Source organism: Ahaetulla prasina, chromosome 16, assembly GCF_028640845.1.
Source record: "Ahaetulla prasina isolate Xishuangbanna chromosome 16, ASM2864084v1, whole genome shotgun sequence".
Lineage (NCBI taxonomy): Eukaryota > Metazoa > Chordata > Lepidosauria > Squamata > Colubridae > Ahaetulla > Ahaetulla prasina.
In genome coordinates this window covers 6,777,501-6,796,365 of record NC_080554.1, presented here as the reverse complement: position 1 = coordinate 6,796,365, position 18,865 = coordinate 6,777,501, and the positions used below count along the sequence as shown (strand labels likewise).

Here is an 18,865-nt window from a genome sequence, read left to right as displayed (position 1 = left end):
CTCAACCATCTGGGTCTCCTCATTTTACCGACCTCGGAAGGATGGGAGGCTAAGTCAACCGGTGAGGATCGAACCCCTGGCAGTCGGCAGAATTAGCCTGCAGGACTGCATTCTAACCACTGTGCCACCGTGGCTCTTGTAGCTTTTATCTGTGCGATAGGAACCGATCTATGAGGCACCTATAGACCCTACGTTGACCTTTTCTCGTTCAGGATGGCAAAATACCAACCAAAGCAGAATTTTCCTCCTGGAAAAAAAAGCCGTCCGATCTAAGAAACGATCAGAATGTAGACTCCTCAAAACGTGCTCCTTACATGTCGAATCAAGAGGAAGGGGGGTCTTTCTTTACGGCCAACCCTGTCAGATTTGTGAAGCAAATGTTGGTCTACAAGTGTCGTGTCCCACTCCTTCGCTGACGGCCGGGTCAGGGAAATCCAAATCAGGCGTGCCTCTGCAGTTCTGCCAAAGTCCTAGCAAAGTTCTCAAGGCAGGCAGGAGACCAGAAAGTGACTTCAGCAAGATAAGGTAGACTTTGCCTGACTCAGAGAATGCCAGAAAGCAGGTCCTTTATATAGGCCATGGGGTGTGGCTCCATGACTCAGCACTTATCCCGGCCTGCCCCTCCCTTCCTTCTGTTGCCGCCGCCTATCAATTCTCCTGAAGCGAGGGTCACTCCAGTCTGCATCTGTTGGTAATTGACCTTCCTCAGGCTCACATGCTGTGGGGGAGGGGGAGGGGTCTAGTTGCTCCGTTTGCCTGGGCATGGAGCCAGGGCTGGGGGCTGGAAGCATTTCTTCTTCCTCGGCCTGTCTGGGCATGGAGCCAGGGCTGGGGCTGGGAGGCATGCTAGGATATTCCTCAGCGTTTGGAAGCAGATAAGAAGGCCCCGGCTGCAGGGAAAGCGGATGAGGCACAACACCAAGGAAGACACATCCTTCAAAGGGAGGAGGAGAACACCCCACCCACAAATGTGTCCCGCCGAACGTACCATTGTTGCAGTGGCGCACACAATCTTGGAAAATGGCCTTCCACTTCTCCTGCTCCTTGCCGGTCATCACACAAAAGTAGTAATGGCGGGCGTAAGGATGCCAAAGGAAGATGGGGAATTGGGTGGGACATTTGACGATGGAGCCGTGGCTTGACTTGGATGGGGAACCTGGAAGGGAAACAGCAACAACAACACTGAGATGCGATGAGCAACCCGGTCGCCACTTGAGCACAGCAAAGCCCGAGCGCGATGCTTGCCAGAGGAGATCCGGATATTTTCTTTTTATTTATTTACCAAAGCATGAAATAACTATATGATATATAAGCATATATATAAGCATAAAAATGTCATGATTATATAAAATTGGATACAATCAAAGGGAACATTAGGACAGGAACGGTAGGCACGCTGGTGCTCTTATGCACGCCCCTTACAGACCTCTTAGGAATGGGGTGAGATCAATAGTAGATAGTCTTTGGTTAAATTGGACCCGGTGGTCTTCCGGGTCCAATTCAAGGTGCTTGTTATCACCTTTAAAGTGCTCCATGGCGTAGGACCGGGGTACTTACGGGACCGCCTACTGCCACCAGTAGCCTCTCACCGACCAGTGCGCTCTCACAGAGAGGGCCTCCTTCGGATACCGTCAGCCAAACAATGTCGGCTGGCGACCTCCAGGGGGAGGGCCTTCTCTGTGGGGGCTCCTGCCCTCTGGAACGAGCTGCCTCCGGGGCTTCGTCAACTCCCCGACCTCCGGACCTTCCGCCGTGAGCTGAAGACGTTGCTGTTTCGAAGAGCAGGACTAGCTTGAACGTAGTTTTAAATCGGGGTTTTAAATTGGGTTTTTTTAAATGGGGTTTTAATAGTACTTAAAAAATTTTAGGCCATTTATCGAATTAGTTTTTTATACTGTTTTTAATCTGTATTATATGTATTTTGATTTTATTGGCTGTGAACCGCCCCGAGTCCTTTGGGAGAAGGGCAGTATACAAATATAATAATAATAATAAAAAAAGCTTTGGGGATTTTGGGAAGAGACCACAGAGTCAGGTAGTGCATTCCAGGCATTAACAACTCTGTTACTGAAGTCATCTTTTCTGCAATCAAGATTGGAGCAGTTCCCTTTAAGCTTAAATCTATTGTGTGCTCGTGTATTGTTGTGATTGAAGCTGAAGTAGTCATCAACAGGAAGGACATTGCAATAGATGATTCTATGAGTTAAACTCAGGTCATGTCGAAGGCAGTGGAGTTCTAAATTTTCTAAACCCAGGATTTCAAGTCTGGTGGCATAAGGTATTTTGCTGCGAATAGAGGAGTGGAGGACTCTTCTTGTAAAATATTTCCGGACACGCTCAATTGTATTAATGTCCGAAATGAGGCATGGGTTCCAGACAGGCGAGCTGTATTCGAGAATACTGTTTGGTGTGGTCGAAACACATGTGTGAGCCAGATGGGCATTCCAGACTGAACCCCAGTGTTAATTTCCCCAGAGACTCGGGAGCGAAGAGCAAAGAAGCAAACACATCTGGCAGGATCTGGGACTCTTAACAAGGCAGGAGTCTCTCTTTTCCACCAGATGTTTGTCATGCCGTAGGTCACAGGGAGGCCAAGTGTATTTCAATAGAGCCGTGGCCCAACACTGTTCTCTAGTTCCACGGAAAGAGTTTTTCCCGTGGATTGGAGGGCGCAAGGTTGTGTGTGCTGCCTACATTCCTACAGATGGGGCTTCGCTTGTTTGCGTGGTCCGGTTTCCGGCATGCTCGTCCACAAACCGGGGGTTGGGGACCCCTGCAATAGAGGACTAGCCACAGAAGCCATAGACAAGGATGTAAGCAGAGGTGGTATCCATTCGGTTCAGACTCAACGCCAAAGGCGCACGGAACGCTGTTCCCTTCCCACCAAAGGTGGTCCCTGTTTCTTCTACTTGCATTTTTTTACGTGCTTTCGAACTGCTAGGTTGGCAGAAGCTGGGACAAGCAACGGGAGCTCACCCCGTTACGCGGTGCTCAGGGTTCAGACTGCTGAGCTGCCGACCTTTTGATCGACGAGCTCAGCATCTTAGCCACCAAGCCACCGCGCGTCCCTAGTTTCTAACTGCCAGCGATTTTCTGTTCCATCTTTCTACGCCAAATGTCCCGGAAGCAGCTCAGAAAGAATTGCCTTTCTGACATTCCATTTTCTTTTTGGCGGGCAGCCCTGAGAATTTTTGAAGCTCACAACTTCAGCTGCCTGGAGGGCCACTCGAGAAGTGCGTTTTATTTACTGACCATCCTTGACAGATCTTTCCTTGCAGGTCCTAAAGTGGCCTTCAGATTACTCAAGTTCAAAGAATTTCCCTTTCAAGCGGGAAGCCGAAGCGAAGCGGGATCCGTGCCAATCCTTGCAAGAGGAGCTTCAACAAAACTCTTCAGCCGAAGAGGTTGTACAAAAAATGCTTTTAAAAGTTTTTTTTAAAAAAAAGTTGGCCACGCCCACCCTGTCACATTACCCCACCCACCAAGCCACGCCCACAGAACCGGTAGTAACAAATTTTACATTTCACCGCTGAGTAGAACTCACCCGTTAAGTTACTGCCGATCAATTCCAAATATTGGTCCAGGGAGGTGAGGATTTTGTAGCCAGCGCTGTTGATGAGAATTCGGGGCTGTAGACCTCTTTCATAGGCCTAGAGATGGGAACATATAAACATATAATTTTCATGCGGTCAACATTCCTGCCACTAATGGCCTCCCCTAAAGTTATCATACTAATGGCCTCCCCTAGAGCTAACGTACTTTATGGAAACCTCGTCTAGATGTTCAAAGCAATTATGTCCGAAACCGCCTCCTAATTTCCAGGCGGTTGGAAAATTCCTTTTCAAGTCTTTGTTTTCAGTGCCCTTGGCAAATTATGGATCTCTTCGGTCTATCATCGCTACCCTAGCAGCCTGTAGTTTTCCGGTGGCATAATAATGATATAATAATAATAAAAAAATAAGCATTTCTCCTGAGGTCTTCTCTTGGAACTGAATGACAGCGTGCAAACCCAAGAAGTGCGTCTGGTTTGGTCACCACACTATAAAAAAAGATGCTGAGACTGTAGTAAGAGTGCACAGAAGAGCAACCAAGGTGATCAGAGGACTGGAGGCTAAAATAAATGATGAACGGTTGCAGGAACCGAGCCTGGCTAGTCTAGTGAAGAGAAGGACCAGGGAGACAGGAAAGCAGTCTTCCAATATTTGAGGGGCTGCCACAGAGAGGAGGAAGGGGGTCAAGCTATTTTCCAAAGCACCTGAATGCCAAACAAAGAACAATGGATGGAAACTAATAAAGAAATAATCCAACTTAGAAATGAAGAGAATTTTTCTGACACTGAGAGCAATCAATCGATGGAACAGAAGTTGCCTTTGGAAGTTGTAGGAGCTTCATCACTGGAGGCTTTCAGGAAGAGACTGGACTGCCATCTGTCAGGAATGATGTAGGGTCTCCTGCTTGGTAGGAGGGGAGCGGGGTTGGACTAGATGACCTACAAGGTCCCTTCCAACTCTGTTAACCTGTTAAGAAGCTACAGATGTCTGGGGAAAAGATTGTACCCAGAAAGGATCCTTAAAGACCCTCTTGGTCCATTTGTAAGAAATAAACTCAACCACACTTGAACTTCACCCCTGATTTTTTTTCTCTTTTTTAAATTTTTTTAAAAAGAATCTACTCCGTGATTAAGAAAAAGAGGGAAAGAAGGACTGAACTAACATCGATTAATCAAAAACAATCCGTCCCTTCCGATGATCTATTAGCTGGCCAAGCAAGGAGGCCTCGAGTCTTTTTTTCAGAGGACCTCCTTTTGGGCAGAAGGGTCGCCTGGTGTGGCCATCACTCAAGTTGCTTGGAAAAACAATCTCTCATAATGCTTAAGTACCCATCAAGAAAAGAAAAGAAAAGAAAGTTGGGTTTTTCTCATCCCAAAGATGCTTTTTCTAAACAGCAACTTGGGACTTTCTTGGTTTTCTTCCTGGAGAACGTTCCCGGACGCTCCTTTCGGTTCTGATCCTTGAAGAACTTCAGAAGCCAAGAAACTTCTCGGATGAGAAGCGAAACGTTTTCAAGGGCGGGGAGGGGAAAACGACCCAAGAAAGTCCAGTTGGTGCTTTTGGAAAAACATCTTTGGGACAACCGTGACCGGAACGAATGATGGAGAATCTCCATAGACACTTGGTTTGTCTCCTTCTCCATCCACCAGACAACCCTTTGATGAAACAATCCAGAACCTCACCAGTTTGTTTTCGTAGAGCACCAGCCCGTAGTTGAGGGGTACGACGCTGAAACGGTTCCTCCATTTCTTGTTTTCTTCTATGTATTGGAAGAGGTTGCCTGAGAAAATGATGCGGTCTTCCAGAGGTACCTTGAGATACATAGAGAAGGAGAAACACCGTGAGCTGGAGAAGACATTCTCTCGTTGGACACTTTTGAATGACTTTGGGTGACCTTGGCATGCTATAAGCAGTCCATGGAGGACCTATATACTGCACGAGTCAAAAAGAGGGCTGTGAAAATATTTACAGACCCCTCGTATCCTGGACATAAAATTGTTTCAACTCCTACCCTCAAAATGACGCTATAGAGCACTGCACAACAGAACAAGACACAAGGACAGGTTTTTTCCCCGAACGCCATCACTCTGCTAAACAAATAATTCCCTCAACACTGTCAAACTATTTACTAAGTCTGCACTACTATTACTATTAATCTTCTCATCGTTCCCATCACTCATCTCCTCCCTCTTACGACTGCATGACTGTAACTTGTTGCTTGTAGGCTTACAAATTATATTGACTGTTTCCTAGTATGATTCGATTGCTTATGACTATCACTAAGTGTTATTATACCTTATGATTCTTGACAAATGTATCTTTTCTTTTATGTACACTGAGAGCCTGGCTAGTCTAGTGAAGAGAAGGACCAGGAGACAGGAAAGCAGTCTTCCAATATTTGAGGGGCTGCCACAGAGAGGAGGAAGGGGGTCAAGCTATTTTCCAAAGCACCTGAAGGCCAAACAAAGAACAATGGATGGAAACTAATAAAGAAATAATCCAACTTAGAAACGAAGAGAATATTTCTGACAGTGAGAACAATCAATCGATGGAACAGAAGTTGCCTTTGGAAGCTGTGGGAGCTTCATCACCGGAGGCTTTCAGGAAGAGACTGGACTGCCATCTGTCAGGAATGGTGCAGAGTCTCCTGCTTGGTAGGAGGAGAACGGGGTTGGACTAGATGACCTACAAGGTCCCTTCCAACTCTGTTAACCTGTTAAGAAGCTACAGATGTCTGGGGAAAAGATTGTACCCAGAAAGGATCCTTAAAGACCCTCTTGGTCCATTTGTAAGAAATAAACTCAACCACACTTGAACTTCACCCCTGATTTTTTTTCTCTTTTTTAAATTTTTTTAAAAAGAATCTACTCCGTGATTAAGAAAAAGAGGGAAAGAAGGACTGAACTAACATCGATTAATCAAAAACAATCCGTCCCTTCCGATGATCTATTAGCTGGCCAAGCGAGGAGGCCTCGAGTCTTTTTTTCAGAGGACCTCCTTTTGGGCAGAAGGGTCGCCTGGTGTGGCCATCACTCAAGTTGCTTGGAAAAACAATCTCTCATAATGCTTAGGTACCCATCAAGAAAAGAAAAGAAAAAAAAAAGTTGGTTTTTCTCATCCCAAAGATGCTTTTTCCAAACGGCAACTTGGGACTTTCTTGGTTTTCTTCCTGGAGAACGTCCCCGGACGCTCCTTTCGGTTCTGATCCTTGAAGAACTTCAGAAGCCAAGAAACTTCTCGGATGAGAAGCGAAACGTTTTCAAGGGGGGGAGTGGGAAACCGACCCAAGAAAGTCCAGTTGGCGCTTTTGGAAAAACATCTTTGGGACAACCGTGACCAGAACGAACGATGGAGAATCTCCATAGACACTTGGTTTGTCTCCTTCTCCATCCACCAGACAACCCTTTGATGAAACAATCCAGAACCTCACCAGTTTGTTTTCGTAGAGCACCAGCCCGTAGTTGAGTGCAGCTGAAACGGTTCCTCCATTTCTTGTTTTCTTCTATGTATTGGAAGAGGTTGCCTGAGAAAATGATGCGGTCTTCCAGAGGTACCTTGAGATACATAGAGAAGGAGAAACACTGTGAACTGGAGAAGACATTCTCTAGTTGGACACTTTTGTATGACTTTGGGTGACCTTGGCATGCTACAAGCAGTCCACGGAGGACCTGTATACTACAGGAGTCAAAAAGGGGGCTGTGAAAATATTTATAGACTCCTCGCATCCTGGACATAAAACTGTTTCAACTCCTACCCTCACAATGATGCTATAGAGCACTGCACAACAGAACAACTAGACACAAGGACAGTTTTCCCCCCTGAACGCCATCACTCTGCTAAACAAATAATTCCTTCAACACTGTCAAACTATTTACGAAGTCTGCACCACTATTACTGTTAATCTTCTCATCGGTCCTATCACCCAACTCCTCCCTCTTACGACTGCATGACTGTAACTTGTTGCTTGTAGCCTTACGAATTATATTGACTGTTTCCTAGTATGATTCGATTGCTTATGACTATCACTAAGTGTTACTATACCTTATGATTCTTGACAAATGTATCTTTTCTTTTATGTACACTGAGAGCATGTGCACTAAAGACAAATTCATTGTGTGTCCAATCATACTTGGCCAATAAAAAATTCTATTCTATTCTATTCTATTCTATTCTATTCTATTCTATTCTATTCTATTCTATTCTATTCTATTCTATTCTATTCCATTCCATTCCTTCCTCTGTTCTGTTCTGTTCTGTTCTGTTCTGTTCTGTTCTATTCTATTCTATTCTATTCTATTCTATTCTATTCTATTCTATTCTATTCTATTCTATTCTATTCTATTCTATTCTATTCTATTCTATTCTATTCCATTCCATTCCATTCCATTCCATTCCATTCCATTCCTTATTCTATTCTATTCTATTCTATTCTATTCTATTCTATTCTATTCCAATTCCATTCCTTATTCTATTCTATTCTATTCTGTTCTATTCTATTCTATTCTATTCTATTCTATTCCATTCCATTCCATTCCTTCTATTCTATTCTATTCTATTCTATTCTATTCTATTCTATTCTATTCCATTCCATTCCATTCCATTCCATTCCATTCCATTCCTTCTATTCTATTCTATTCTATTCTATTCTATTCTATTCTATTCTATTCTATTCTATTCCATTCCATTCCATTCCTTATTCTATTCTATTCTATTCTATTCTATTCTATTCTATTCTATTCTATTCTATTCTATTCTATTCTATTCCTTCTCCTATTCTATTCTATTCCATTCCATTCCATTCCATTCCTTCTCTTATTCTATTCTATTCCATTCCATTCCATTCCATTCCATTCCATTCCATTCCATTCCATTCCTTCTATTCTATTCCATTCCATTCCATTCCATTCCATTCCTTCTCCTATTCTATTCTACTCTATTCTATTCTATTCTATTCTATTCTAATTCTATTCCATTCCTTCTCCTATTCTATTCCATTCCATTCCATTCCATTCCATTCCATTCCTTCTCTTATTCTATTCCATTCCATTCCATTCCATTCCATTCCTTCTATTCTATTCCATTCCATTCCATTCCATTCCTTCTCCTATTCTATTCTATTCTATTCTATTCTATTCTATTCTAATTCTATTCCATTCCTTCTCCTATTCTATTCTATTCCATTCCATTCCATTCCATTCCTTCTCTTATTCTATTCTATTCCATTCCATTCCATTCCATTCCATTCCATTCCATTCCTTCTATTCTATTCCATTCCATTCCATTCCATTCCATTCCATTCCTTCTCCTATTCTATTCTATTCTATTCTATTCTATTCTATTCTATTCTAATTCTATTCCATTCCTTCTCCTATTCTATTCTATTCCATTCCATTCCATTCCTTCTCTTATTCTATTCTATTCTATTCTATTCTATTCTATTCTATTCTATTCTATTCTATTATGTTCCATTCTATTCTATTCCATTCCTTCTCTTATTCTATTCCATTCCATTCCATTTTATTCTATTCAAAAAAAAAAAAAAGAGTTGCCTTTTTTGATGCCTTTTATAATGTTCCACATTTATTTTGGGTTTGGTTTATTTTCAGTGAATCTATTTTGAGGTCTCCACCTTTGCCAAGGGGCATACATGCTGTTTTAAACGCCTTCCTATTGATACCACCAAAGAAACCCAGACCCTTAACTTCCACGACTTAAAAAGGCAATGTAAACATTAAAGCCACCAGTGGGGTGGAAAAATAAAACAATCAAAAGAAAGGAAGTTGTGTTGAGAAAGGCGGGGAGGGGGACGGAGTCAAAATCCGAATTATCTGCAAATATTGGGACAGCTCAAAGATCACAAAAATGGTCAAACACGCTGAAAAATAGCATTGCCCAGTGGGGGGGGGGGAGGAAATAAGATTGGGGGAATCCCAAATATTTGCAGAGTTTCATCAGTCGTGCGATGGCTTAATAAAGGTTAGAAATAAATGACCAAAAAAGTTGTACAGGTTGTGTTTGACTGAAACAGTTCGTTTTAGTGACTGTTCGGAGTTACAACAGCCCAGAAAAACATGATTTGTGACCGTTTTTCGCACTTACAACCATTACCATTATTGGGATTCATATTTAACATCATCTTCTTTTAATGGCCCCATAAGCGCTTGCGGTGTGGAGTCTGGGCAACTGAATAGAGCTAGCGGAGTGTTTGAATGGCCGGATGCCGTACCTGTCACCAATGAGGAGTTTTGTTCAGCAGAAATATTCTCAGTGTGCCCAGAGAGAGAAATATCTGCCTCTACCTAGGATCGAACTCACAGCCTCCTGATTGTCACCTCGAGGTCACCGCACCACTCTGCCTGGACTCATATTTATGACGGTTGCAAAGTCCCAGGTTCATGGGACATAGCCTCCCGCAGTCATAGGGTTAAAATTTGGCCACTTGGCAATTGGCTCACGCTGCCCTGGAGGTCACCATTTGTGACCTTGCCAACTGCCCTCAGACATGCCAAACAAATGAGCGTGGGATTCCCTTAACAACTTCAGCGATTCACTTCACGACCCAGGGCAAAAAAAGGTTTGTCGCCTTTGCTTAGCGACAGAAATTCTCATCTGAATTGTGGCCGTACCTCAAGGACTACCTGTACTGGGGGGACAAGTGTACAACTGCATAGAAAGGCGGAAAAATGGACAGGTATATCACTTAAATAGCAATAGCACTTAGATTTATATACCGCTTTACAGGGCTTTTACAGCCCTCTCTAAGTGGTTTACAGAGTCAATCTATTGTCCCCAACAATCTGGGTCCTCATTTTATCCACCTCGGAAGGATGGAAGGCTGAGGGAAGGAGGAGGAAGGAAGGAAGGAAGGAAGGAAGGAAGGAAGAAGGAAGGAAGGAAGGAAGGGAGGAAGGAAAGAAGGAATGGAGGGAGGAAAGAAAGGAGGAAGGAAGGAAGGAAGGAAGGAAGGAAGGAAGGAAGGAAGGAAGGAAGGAAGAGCAATAGCACTTAGATTTATATACCACCTCGCAGTGCTTTTACAGCCCTCTCTAAGCAGTTTACAGAGTCAGCCTCTTGCCCCCATCAGTCTGGGTCCTCATTTTACCCACCTTGGAAGGCTGAGTCAGCCTTGAGCCTGGTGAGATTCGAACTGCCAAATTGCAGGCAGCCGGCAGCCAGCAGTAGCAGCCAGCAGTACTGCATTCTAACCACTGTGCCACCGCAGCTAAATCAGTGGTACCCAATCTTTGCGGGAAGGGAACCACGACACACGAGTGGTGGCCCAGTTCCAAACAGACCAGGACCTGGTAGCGGGCTACTGCCCGTGGCTGTGGGACCCCTGATTTAAAACTTCTTATTTTGGAGCAATGTCTGTTTGTCATTGCTAGCGTAATATGCTGGAGAACTGGTCATCCGGATGTGATGGGTCTAGAAAATGGAGCATCCCTCCTGATTAAAAACTCGGGGGCAGACGGAATCCTGCACGCCTGTCTACATCTGGGCGTCTCCTGGTCCTTGGCAGACAAGCCGAGTTTGCCTTTTTGATGCCTTTTATAATGTTCCACATTTATTTTGGGTTTGGTTTATTTTCAGTGAATCTATTTTGAGGTCTCCACCTTTGCCAAGGGGCATACATGCTGTTTTAAACGCCTTCCTATTGATCCCACCAAAGAAACCCAGACTCTTAACTTCCACGACTTAAAAAGGCAATGTAAACATTAAAGCCACCAGTGGGGTGGAAAAATAAAACAACCAAAAGCCAAAAGAAAGGAAGTTGTGTTGAGAAAGGCGGGCAGGGGGACGGAGTCAAAATCCGAATTATCTGCAAATATTGGGACAGCTCAAAGATCACAAAAATGGTCAAACACGCTGAAAAATAGCATTGCCCAGTGGGGGAAAAAAAATAAGATTGGGGGAATCCCAAATATTTGCAGAGTTTCATCAGTCGTGCGATGGCTTAATAAACAGGTTAGAAATAAATGACAAAAAAAGTTGTACAGGTTGTGTTTGACTGAAACAGTTCGTTTTAGTGACTGTTCGGCTGTTCGTTACAACAGCCCAGAAAAACATGATTTGTGACCGTTTTTCGCACTTACAACCATTACCATTATTGGGATTCATATTTAACATCATCTTCTTTTAATGGCCCCATAAGCGCTTGCGGTGTGGAGTCTGGGCAACTGAATAGAGCTAGCGGAGTGTTTGAATGGCCGGATGCCGTACCTGTCACCAATGAGGAGTTTTGTTCAGCAGAAATATTCTCAGTGTGCCCAGAGAGAGAAATATCTGCCTCTACCTAGGATCGAACTCACAGCCTCCTGACTGTCACCTCGAGGTCACCGCACCACTCTGCCTGGACTCATATTTATGACGGTTGCAAAGTCCCAAGTTCATGGGACATAGCCTCCCGCAGTCATAGGATTAAAATTTGGCCACTTGGCAATTGGCTCACGCTGCCCTGGAGGTCACCATTTGTGACCTTGCCAACTGCCCTCAGACATGCCAAACAAATGAGCGTGGGATTCCCTTAACAACTTCAGCGATTCACTTCACGACCCAGGGCAAAAAAAGGTTTGTCGCCTTTGCTTAGCGACAGAAATTCTCATCTGAATTGTGGCCGTACCTCAAGGACTACCTGTACTGGGGGGACAAGTGTACAACTGCATAGAAAGGCGGAAAAATGGACAGGTATATCACTTAAATAGCAATAGCACTTAGATTTATATACCGCTTTACAGGGCTTTTACAGCCCTCTCTAAGTGGTTTACAGAGTCAACCTATTGTTCCCAACAATCTGGGTCCTCATTTTACCCACCTCGGAAGGATGGAAGGCTGAGGGAAGGAGGGAGGGAGGGAGGGAGGAAAGGAGGGAGGAAGGAAAGAAGGAATGGAGGGAGGGAGGGAGGAAGGAAAGAAGGAATGGAGGGAGGAAAGAAAGGAGGAAGGAAGGAAGGAAGGAAGGAAGGAAGGAAGGAAGGAAGGAAGGAAGGAAGAGCAATAGCACTTAGATTTATATACCACTTCGCAGTGCTTTTACAGCCCTCTCTAAGCTGTTTACAGAGTCAGCCTCTTGCCCCCATCAGTCTGGGTCCTCATTTTACCCACCTTGGAAAGCTGAGTCAACCTTGAGCCTGGTGAGATTCGAACTGCCAAATTGCAGGCAGCCGGCAGCCAGCAGAAGTAGCCTGCAGTACTGCATTCTAACCATTGTGCCACCGCAGCTAAATCAGTGGTACCCAATCTTTGCGGGAAGGGAACCAGGACACACGAGTGGTGGCCCAGTTCCAAACAGACCAGGGCCTGGTAGTGGGCTACTGCCCGTGGCTGTGGGACCCCTGATTTAAAACTTCTTATTTTGGAGCAATGTCTGTTTGTCATTGCTAGCGTAACATGCTGGAGAACTGGTCATCCGGATGTGATGGGTCTAGAAAATGGAGCATCCCTCCTGATTAAAAACTCGGGGGCAGACGGAATCCTGCACGCCTGTCTACATCTGGGCGTCTCCTGGTCCTTGGCAGACAAGCCGAGTTTGCAATTAAGCACTTAGCCTGTTTACATTTGCAAGAAAGAGCGAAGATCAGCTGGGGAGAATAATCACCGCCTCTTGTTATTTTTTCTTTCCTTTTTTTTTTTTTTTTTTTGGAGGGAAGTGGTTGTGGGGGAAATGAACCAGCCGCCGACAATACAAACAATGGAATAGCAAAGTCTGTTTGGCCAGCTCTAATTTCAACCCAGCCCAGGCGCACACAAGACAACCTTTCTCTGCTCTGCCTGGAGAATCCAGCCTTATTTAAGTCTAGAATGCCTTGAATCCATTCCCTTGATTGTGAATAAAACTGGATGGTGGTGGGGATAATTAGGAAACCCCACAAAAGCTGAAGACTAAATTGAAGGTAAAAACTAATCTGAGAGCCATTTTGGTTTAGTGATTAAGGCACAAGCTAGAAACCAGGAGAAGGTGATTTCTAGTGTCGCCTTTCATGGCTAAGCGGATGGTTTTGGACCAATCCCCAGGAGACAGTGAGTTCTAGTACCACTTCAGGCATGAGAGATAGCTGGCTGACTTTGGGCCAATCCCCAGGAGATGGTAAGTTCTAGCACCACCTCAGGCATGAAAGTAGGTTGCGTGACTTTGGGCCAATCACCAGGAGACAGTGAGTTCTAGTCCTGCCATAGCCATGAAAGCTCACTGGTGACTTTGGGCCAATCACTAGGAGACAGTGAGTTCTAGTACCATCTCAGGCATGAAAATAAGTTAGGTGACTTTGGGCCAATCCCCAGGAGATGGTAAGTTCTACGACCACCTCAGGCATGAAAGTAGGTTGGGTGACTTTGGGCCAATCACCAAGAGACAGTGAATTCTAGTCCCGCCTCAGCCATGAAAACCCACTGGTGACTTTGGGCCAATCACCAGGAGACAGTGAGTTCTAGTCCTGCACGAAAGACGGCTGAGTGATTGTGGGCTAGCCCCTCTCTCTCAGCCAGTCCACTGCACAGGGTTATTGTCAGGGAAAAATAGGAGGAGGAGAAATGTGTATTGGGTATGTCTACACTTCGAATTATTTGTACAAACAAATCTCAGGACACCATTTCTGTTTTGTTGCTGAAAATTTTGCTCCTGGATGCTCAGCAGGAGCTGAACTAAACCTGTAGGTGTCATCCAGGGGTTGGATCAGCCAGTTCTGGCGAACCGATGTTAATTTTACATCCGGTTCGGTGAACTGGTAGTTCCCATGACCAGCTGGCCTAACCCCATCCCACCCCGTCCAGCCCGTCCCAGGCCCGCTTTGGATCCCAGGAAAGTGCAGGGGGCGCATGGAGCCCGGGGAGGTGGAAAATGGCCCTCCATAGCCCATTTTCACTCCCAGGATGGTGCAGGAGGCCGACTAGGCCACACCCACCCAGCAACCAGGCAAAGAACGGTTGTTAAACTATTTGAAGCCCACCACTGGTGTCACCTCCCTTAAACCCCATCTCACGATCAGCTCTTAAAACATAAATTACTTCACTCATTTGCCGGGCTCCCCCAATACTGAAACCGTGCGCCGACCAAAGAAGTGAAGTTTACTCGAAGTGCCAAACTGTTCTAAAACACAGGTTGACTCTACCCCGCAAACTCGACAAGGTGGTGTGTGAACACCGCTGTTGCTGTGGTCCGTCAGCAGCCTACGGAGCTGGCAACGGAGTCAGACAGCAATGAGGCTGAGGAAGGGCCAGGGCCATCGGGAAGCGAGGTGCGGACTCCAGAGCCTCCAGAGACTGATAGTAATGAGGCAGAGGAACAGGAGGAGCCTGTTTCTAATGCACGCATGAGAAGAGCTGCCAGAAGGCAAGAGCAGCTCAAGCAGAGAGGACAACTCGGGAGTAAGACCAAGAGATGATTGGCCCCTCCCATAAGGCTTAAAACAGACCAGCAACGGCATTTCAGCTTTGCCGGAAAACAATATTGTAGCTGCGTCTTTTGCTTCGTCTTCTGCTTCGTCTACGTTTTTGTTTTTATGGCTTTTGGATGTTTGCCAGGAAGGGCCTTTGGCAGTTTGCCTAATTGGACTAAGGTTTGGGAGATACGTGAGGAATTTGTGTTGGGAGGCATTTGTCTTACTTTGAGTTGAACAACGCTGGGAATGAAGTAATTCCCAGCTGTTCAAATAAAGTTTGTTTTTCCACGGACTAAGTTTATTACTACCTACTTGGGCCTGGGTCACAATAGCTGTTTTCAACAACCCTGGTTAAGCCATTCTTTCCCCTTGCGCATCTCTTCCACCCTTGCTTCTGTTTTGCCTCCTAGCGACACACGTTCCTCCCACCTGTACCTCACACCCCTGTCCCATCTCTCAGAAGGCCTTAAGGACAATGTCTCTGATCGTTATCGGAAAGACACAATCGCCTCCCTCTCTCTCTCTCGTATGATAAAACTTGGGACGCCTCCAAATCCTTCCTTCCTCCACCCGAGGACTTCCCTGAGGAACCCTCATGAAGAAGAAGAACAACTAGATTTTTTTTGGGTGGGGGGTGGAGGGGGCAGCTTTAGAACCTATTTCTCAACAGGTTGCCCCGAGGTGACGTGTCGAGTCTGACTTACCTTGCGATGCAATAGTTGGGCTTGCGGAGCCGTTCCCCCTTCAATCTCAAAGCGGACGCTGTTAAACAGGGCAAGGCCATATTGTTCCTGGTAGAACTGGCTAAACTCCGTCAGTATCTTCTCGGTCTTACCTGCAGAGGGAGAAGGAAAAGCTTACATGAGAAGGGACAGAAGTTGGAGGTCAACATGTAAGTCTCACACACATACACACATACACACACACACACACACCGGTCTAAGCAAATCTGGCCACCCTTGTCTGGAGTTTGGAAAAGACCTTCAATCAATCAATCAATCGGAATAGAGCTAGAAAGGAACTTGGAGGTCTTCTAATCCAACCTACTGCTCAAGCACGAGACCCTATATCCATGATGGCAAACCTAGGGCACGCATGCCCAAAGTGACACATGGAGCCATGTCGCCTGGCACATGTGGCATCGGCCACTCCATTCTATCTATCTATCTATCTATCTATCTATCTATCTATCTATCTATCTATCTATCTATCTATCTATCTATCTATCTATCTATCTATCTATCTGCCATAGTGGCACAGTGGTTGGAATGCGGTATAGCAGTCTAATTCCGCCGACTGCCAGCAGTTCGATTCTCACCAGGCTCAAGGTTGACTCATCCTTCCATCCTTCCGAGGTGGGTAAAATGAGGGCCCAGATTGTTTGGGGGGGCTGGGGGCAAGAGGCTGACGCTATAAACCGCTTACAGAGGGCTGTAAAAGCGCCGTGAAGCGGTACGTAAGTGCTATTGCTATGGCAAAGGATCGACTCTCGGCGACTAGGTGTGCTGGGAGCTATAGTTCAGAACATTTTGAGAAGACACATCACACACCCTGACCGCAAGCAAACAATGCTCGGGCTGCACACAAGACATGAAGTCATGGTGACTCCTCAAGGGTCACTTCTGCTTGTAGAGATTCCAGCTTAGTCACTCCTTCCATGGCTGCCAACCACCGCGGCCCCCCCTCCACGAGAAAGACCGAAGGCTGCATTCCTGACTCAAAAACTGCAAAGCACGTAGAGCCTCAAAAATCAAAGAAATAAACGGTTTCAAGAAATGTCACAATCTACTTCTGGGCCCGGTAGGGCAAAGCAGCTGTCAGGAGGAAACCGAGAGACCCACATGGCCCCCTTGGTTATCTCAGAACGGGGCAGAGGGTTCCCTGCCCGGTATCATGGCTTAATATCTGAAAATTGTAAAGAATGAGGAAGTGCATAGATGTCGGGAATTTTCATTTCCCCGTCCCGGGTTTGTTATGAGCTAACGGGAGAACTATGGACCTAGAAATGTTATCTTGATACATCCGCGAGCTTGCTTTGAAGCCAACCGTCTCCGCCCCCGATCCAATATAATAAAAGATTTGGCATCGGGGTTTGTTTGCTTTAAATGACAAGGGATTGGCGAGTGGCGCTTGCTTAATCTCAAAACTTGCGTTTTGTCTTCTGATAGGCAAGAGATCTCTCGACGGATTTAACTCAGAACAACTAATCGGTGGGATAACTTTGCCTCCAGAAGTTGTAAATCCTCCAACACTGGAAGTTTTTAAGAAGAGGTTGGATAACCATTTGTTTGACATGATATAAGAGCTCCTGTCTGAGTAGAGGGTTGGACTAGAAGACCTCCAAGGTCCCTTCCAACTCTATTCTATTCCATTCCATTTCTTCTCCTATGCCATGCCATGCCATTTAAGAAGAGATTGGACAACCGTTTATCTGAAATAGTCTAGGGGTTTTCTGCCTGAGCGGGGGTGTGGGTGGGTTGGACTAGAAGACCTCCAAGGTCCCTTCCAACTGTGTTACTCTGTCCTGTTAACAGGCAGGACAGTTTGCTTACAGACAAACATTCATTCTGAGTGCAATAAAGAAGGAGAATAATGAAGAATATTTCAGAAAGAAAGAGCAGTATCAGAAATGGAGCAATGGAGCTGGTTAATATGGAAACCTACCTTAAGGAGGTTGGCAACAGCTTGTCTAGCAACCCATCATTCTAATTCTAATTAATTCTAATTCTAATTCTAATTCTAATTCTAATTCATTCTAATTCTAATTCATTCCACTCCACTCCACTCTACCCTACTCTACTCTTTAGATACCAACAATAATATATGGGAAAATTCTTACTGTCCCTTGGGATTTTTTTAATCATAGGAGGAATTTTGTTGCTCTACGGTAGCAAAGCTTCAGAAGGACTTTTTCAACTAACACTTTGAAGTTTTTCTGAGCATCAGCTCAATTCTAGAGTGTCTAGATTGATTTTTTGTTGTGTGTTTGGGGGTTGTATGTCATTTCCTCGCCTAAATATGGTGTCACCTCTCTCTTCTAGCAAACATTCTCATTGAAAGCAAGCCTGAATACATCCAATTAAAATCGACAACACCTCTTTTTGACAGGGTCTCTTCAGGGGTCCCCATGTCAAAGGGCTTATCTTCTGGAGTCCTTTGTGCTCCAAGCTTAACCACAACTGATAATGTTACCGAGTTAGGTAATGAAACTTCTGCAAGAAAATCATCAAGCTCAAAGAACACAAAGGACCCCACAGTCCTCCTTCTTCAAACCCAATTCCCTTCTACCCTGTTTCCCCCCAAAATAAGACCTCCCCTGACAATAAGCCCCAATCAGGCTTTTGAGCGCATGGCAATAAGGCCGAGCGCTTATTTCAGGGTTCAAAAAAATATAAGACAGGGTCTTGTTTTGGGGGAAACAAGGTAGCACTGATGATGTTACCTAGTTAGGTCATGGAATGTCTGCAAGAAAACAGTCAAACTCAAGAGAGCACCAAGAATCCTATAGTTGTCCTCTTTTTCCTCCTACTCCTTTCCCCCTTCACTTTCTCCTCTATTCCACAAACCCCACTTCCTTTTAGCATTGATGACGTTACCTAGTTGGGTCACAACTTCTTCTGCAAAGAAACCACCAAGCCCAGAGAGCACCAAGGGCCCTCCAGTTCAACCCTGAGCTACAAATATTCTCTTCTCTTGGGATGTATTTTTCCTTTCTCCCCTGGTTTCTTCTGCAAAAGGCAACGAGACGTTCTAAGTAAGAAGGGGAAAAGGGCAGGAAAACTGATGCAACTCCTTCCTCCGATCCAAAGGAGGACACCACCACCACCCATCTCAAGATCCGGGCAAATCAAGCTACAAATTACACCCAACTTCTTCCGTTCTTTCCACTGGTAGGCCTTTCAACACCTCCAAACTTGACTAGCAGGTTTTGTCAAAGTG

General features: G+C 45.2%; 1 protein-coding gene across 1 annotated transcript in view; it reads right to left on the bottom strand.

Moving 5' to 3' along the window:
* The window catches only part of NIBAN2 (niban apoptosis regulator 2), a 42,864-nt gene that overhangs the window by 18,795 nt on the left and 5,204 nt on the right, over positions 1-18,865 (bottom strand). Inside the window, exons 2-5 of the mRNA XM_058159723.1 lie at positions 15,631-15,761; positions 5,234-5,362; positions 3,545-3,650; positions 989-1,156 (exon numbers count right to left, since the gene is read on the bottom strand). Coding sequence (XP_058015706.1) covers positions 989-1,156; positions 3,545-3,650; positions 5,234-5,362; positions 15,631-15,761 — 534 coding nt within the window. The remainder of the gene's footprint in view (positions 1-988; positions 1,157-3,544; positions 3,651-5,233; positions 5,363-15,630; positions 15,762-18,865) is intronic.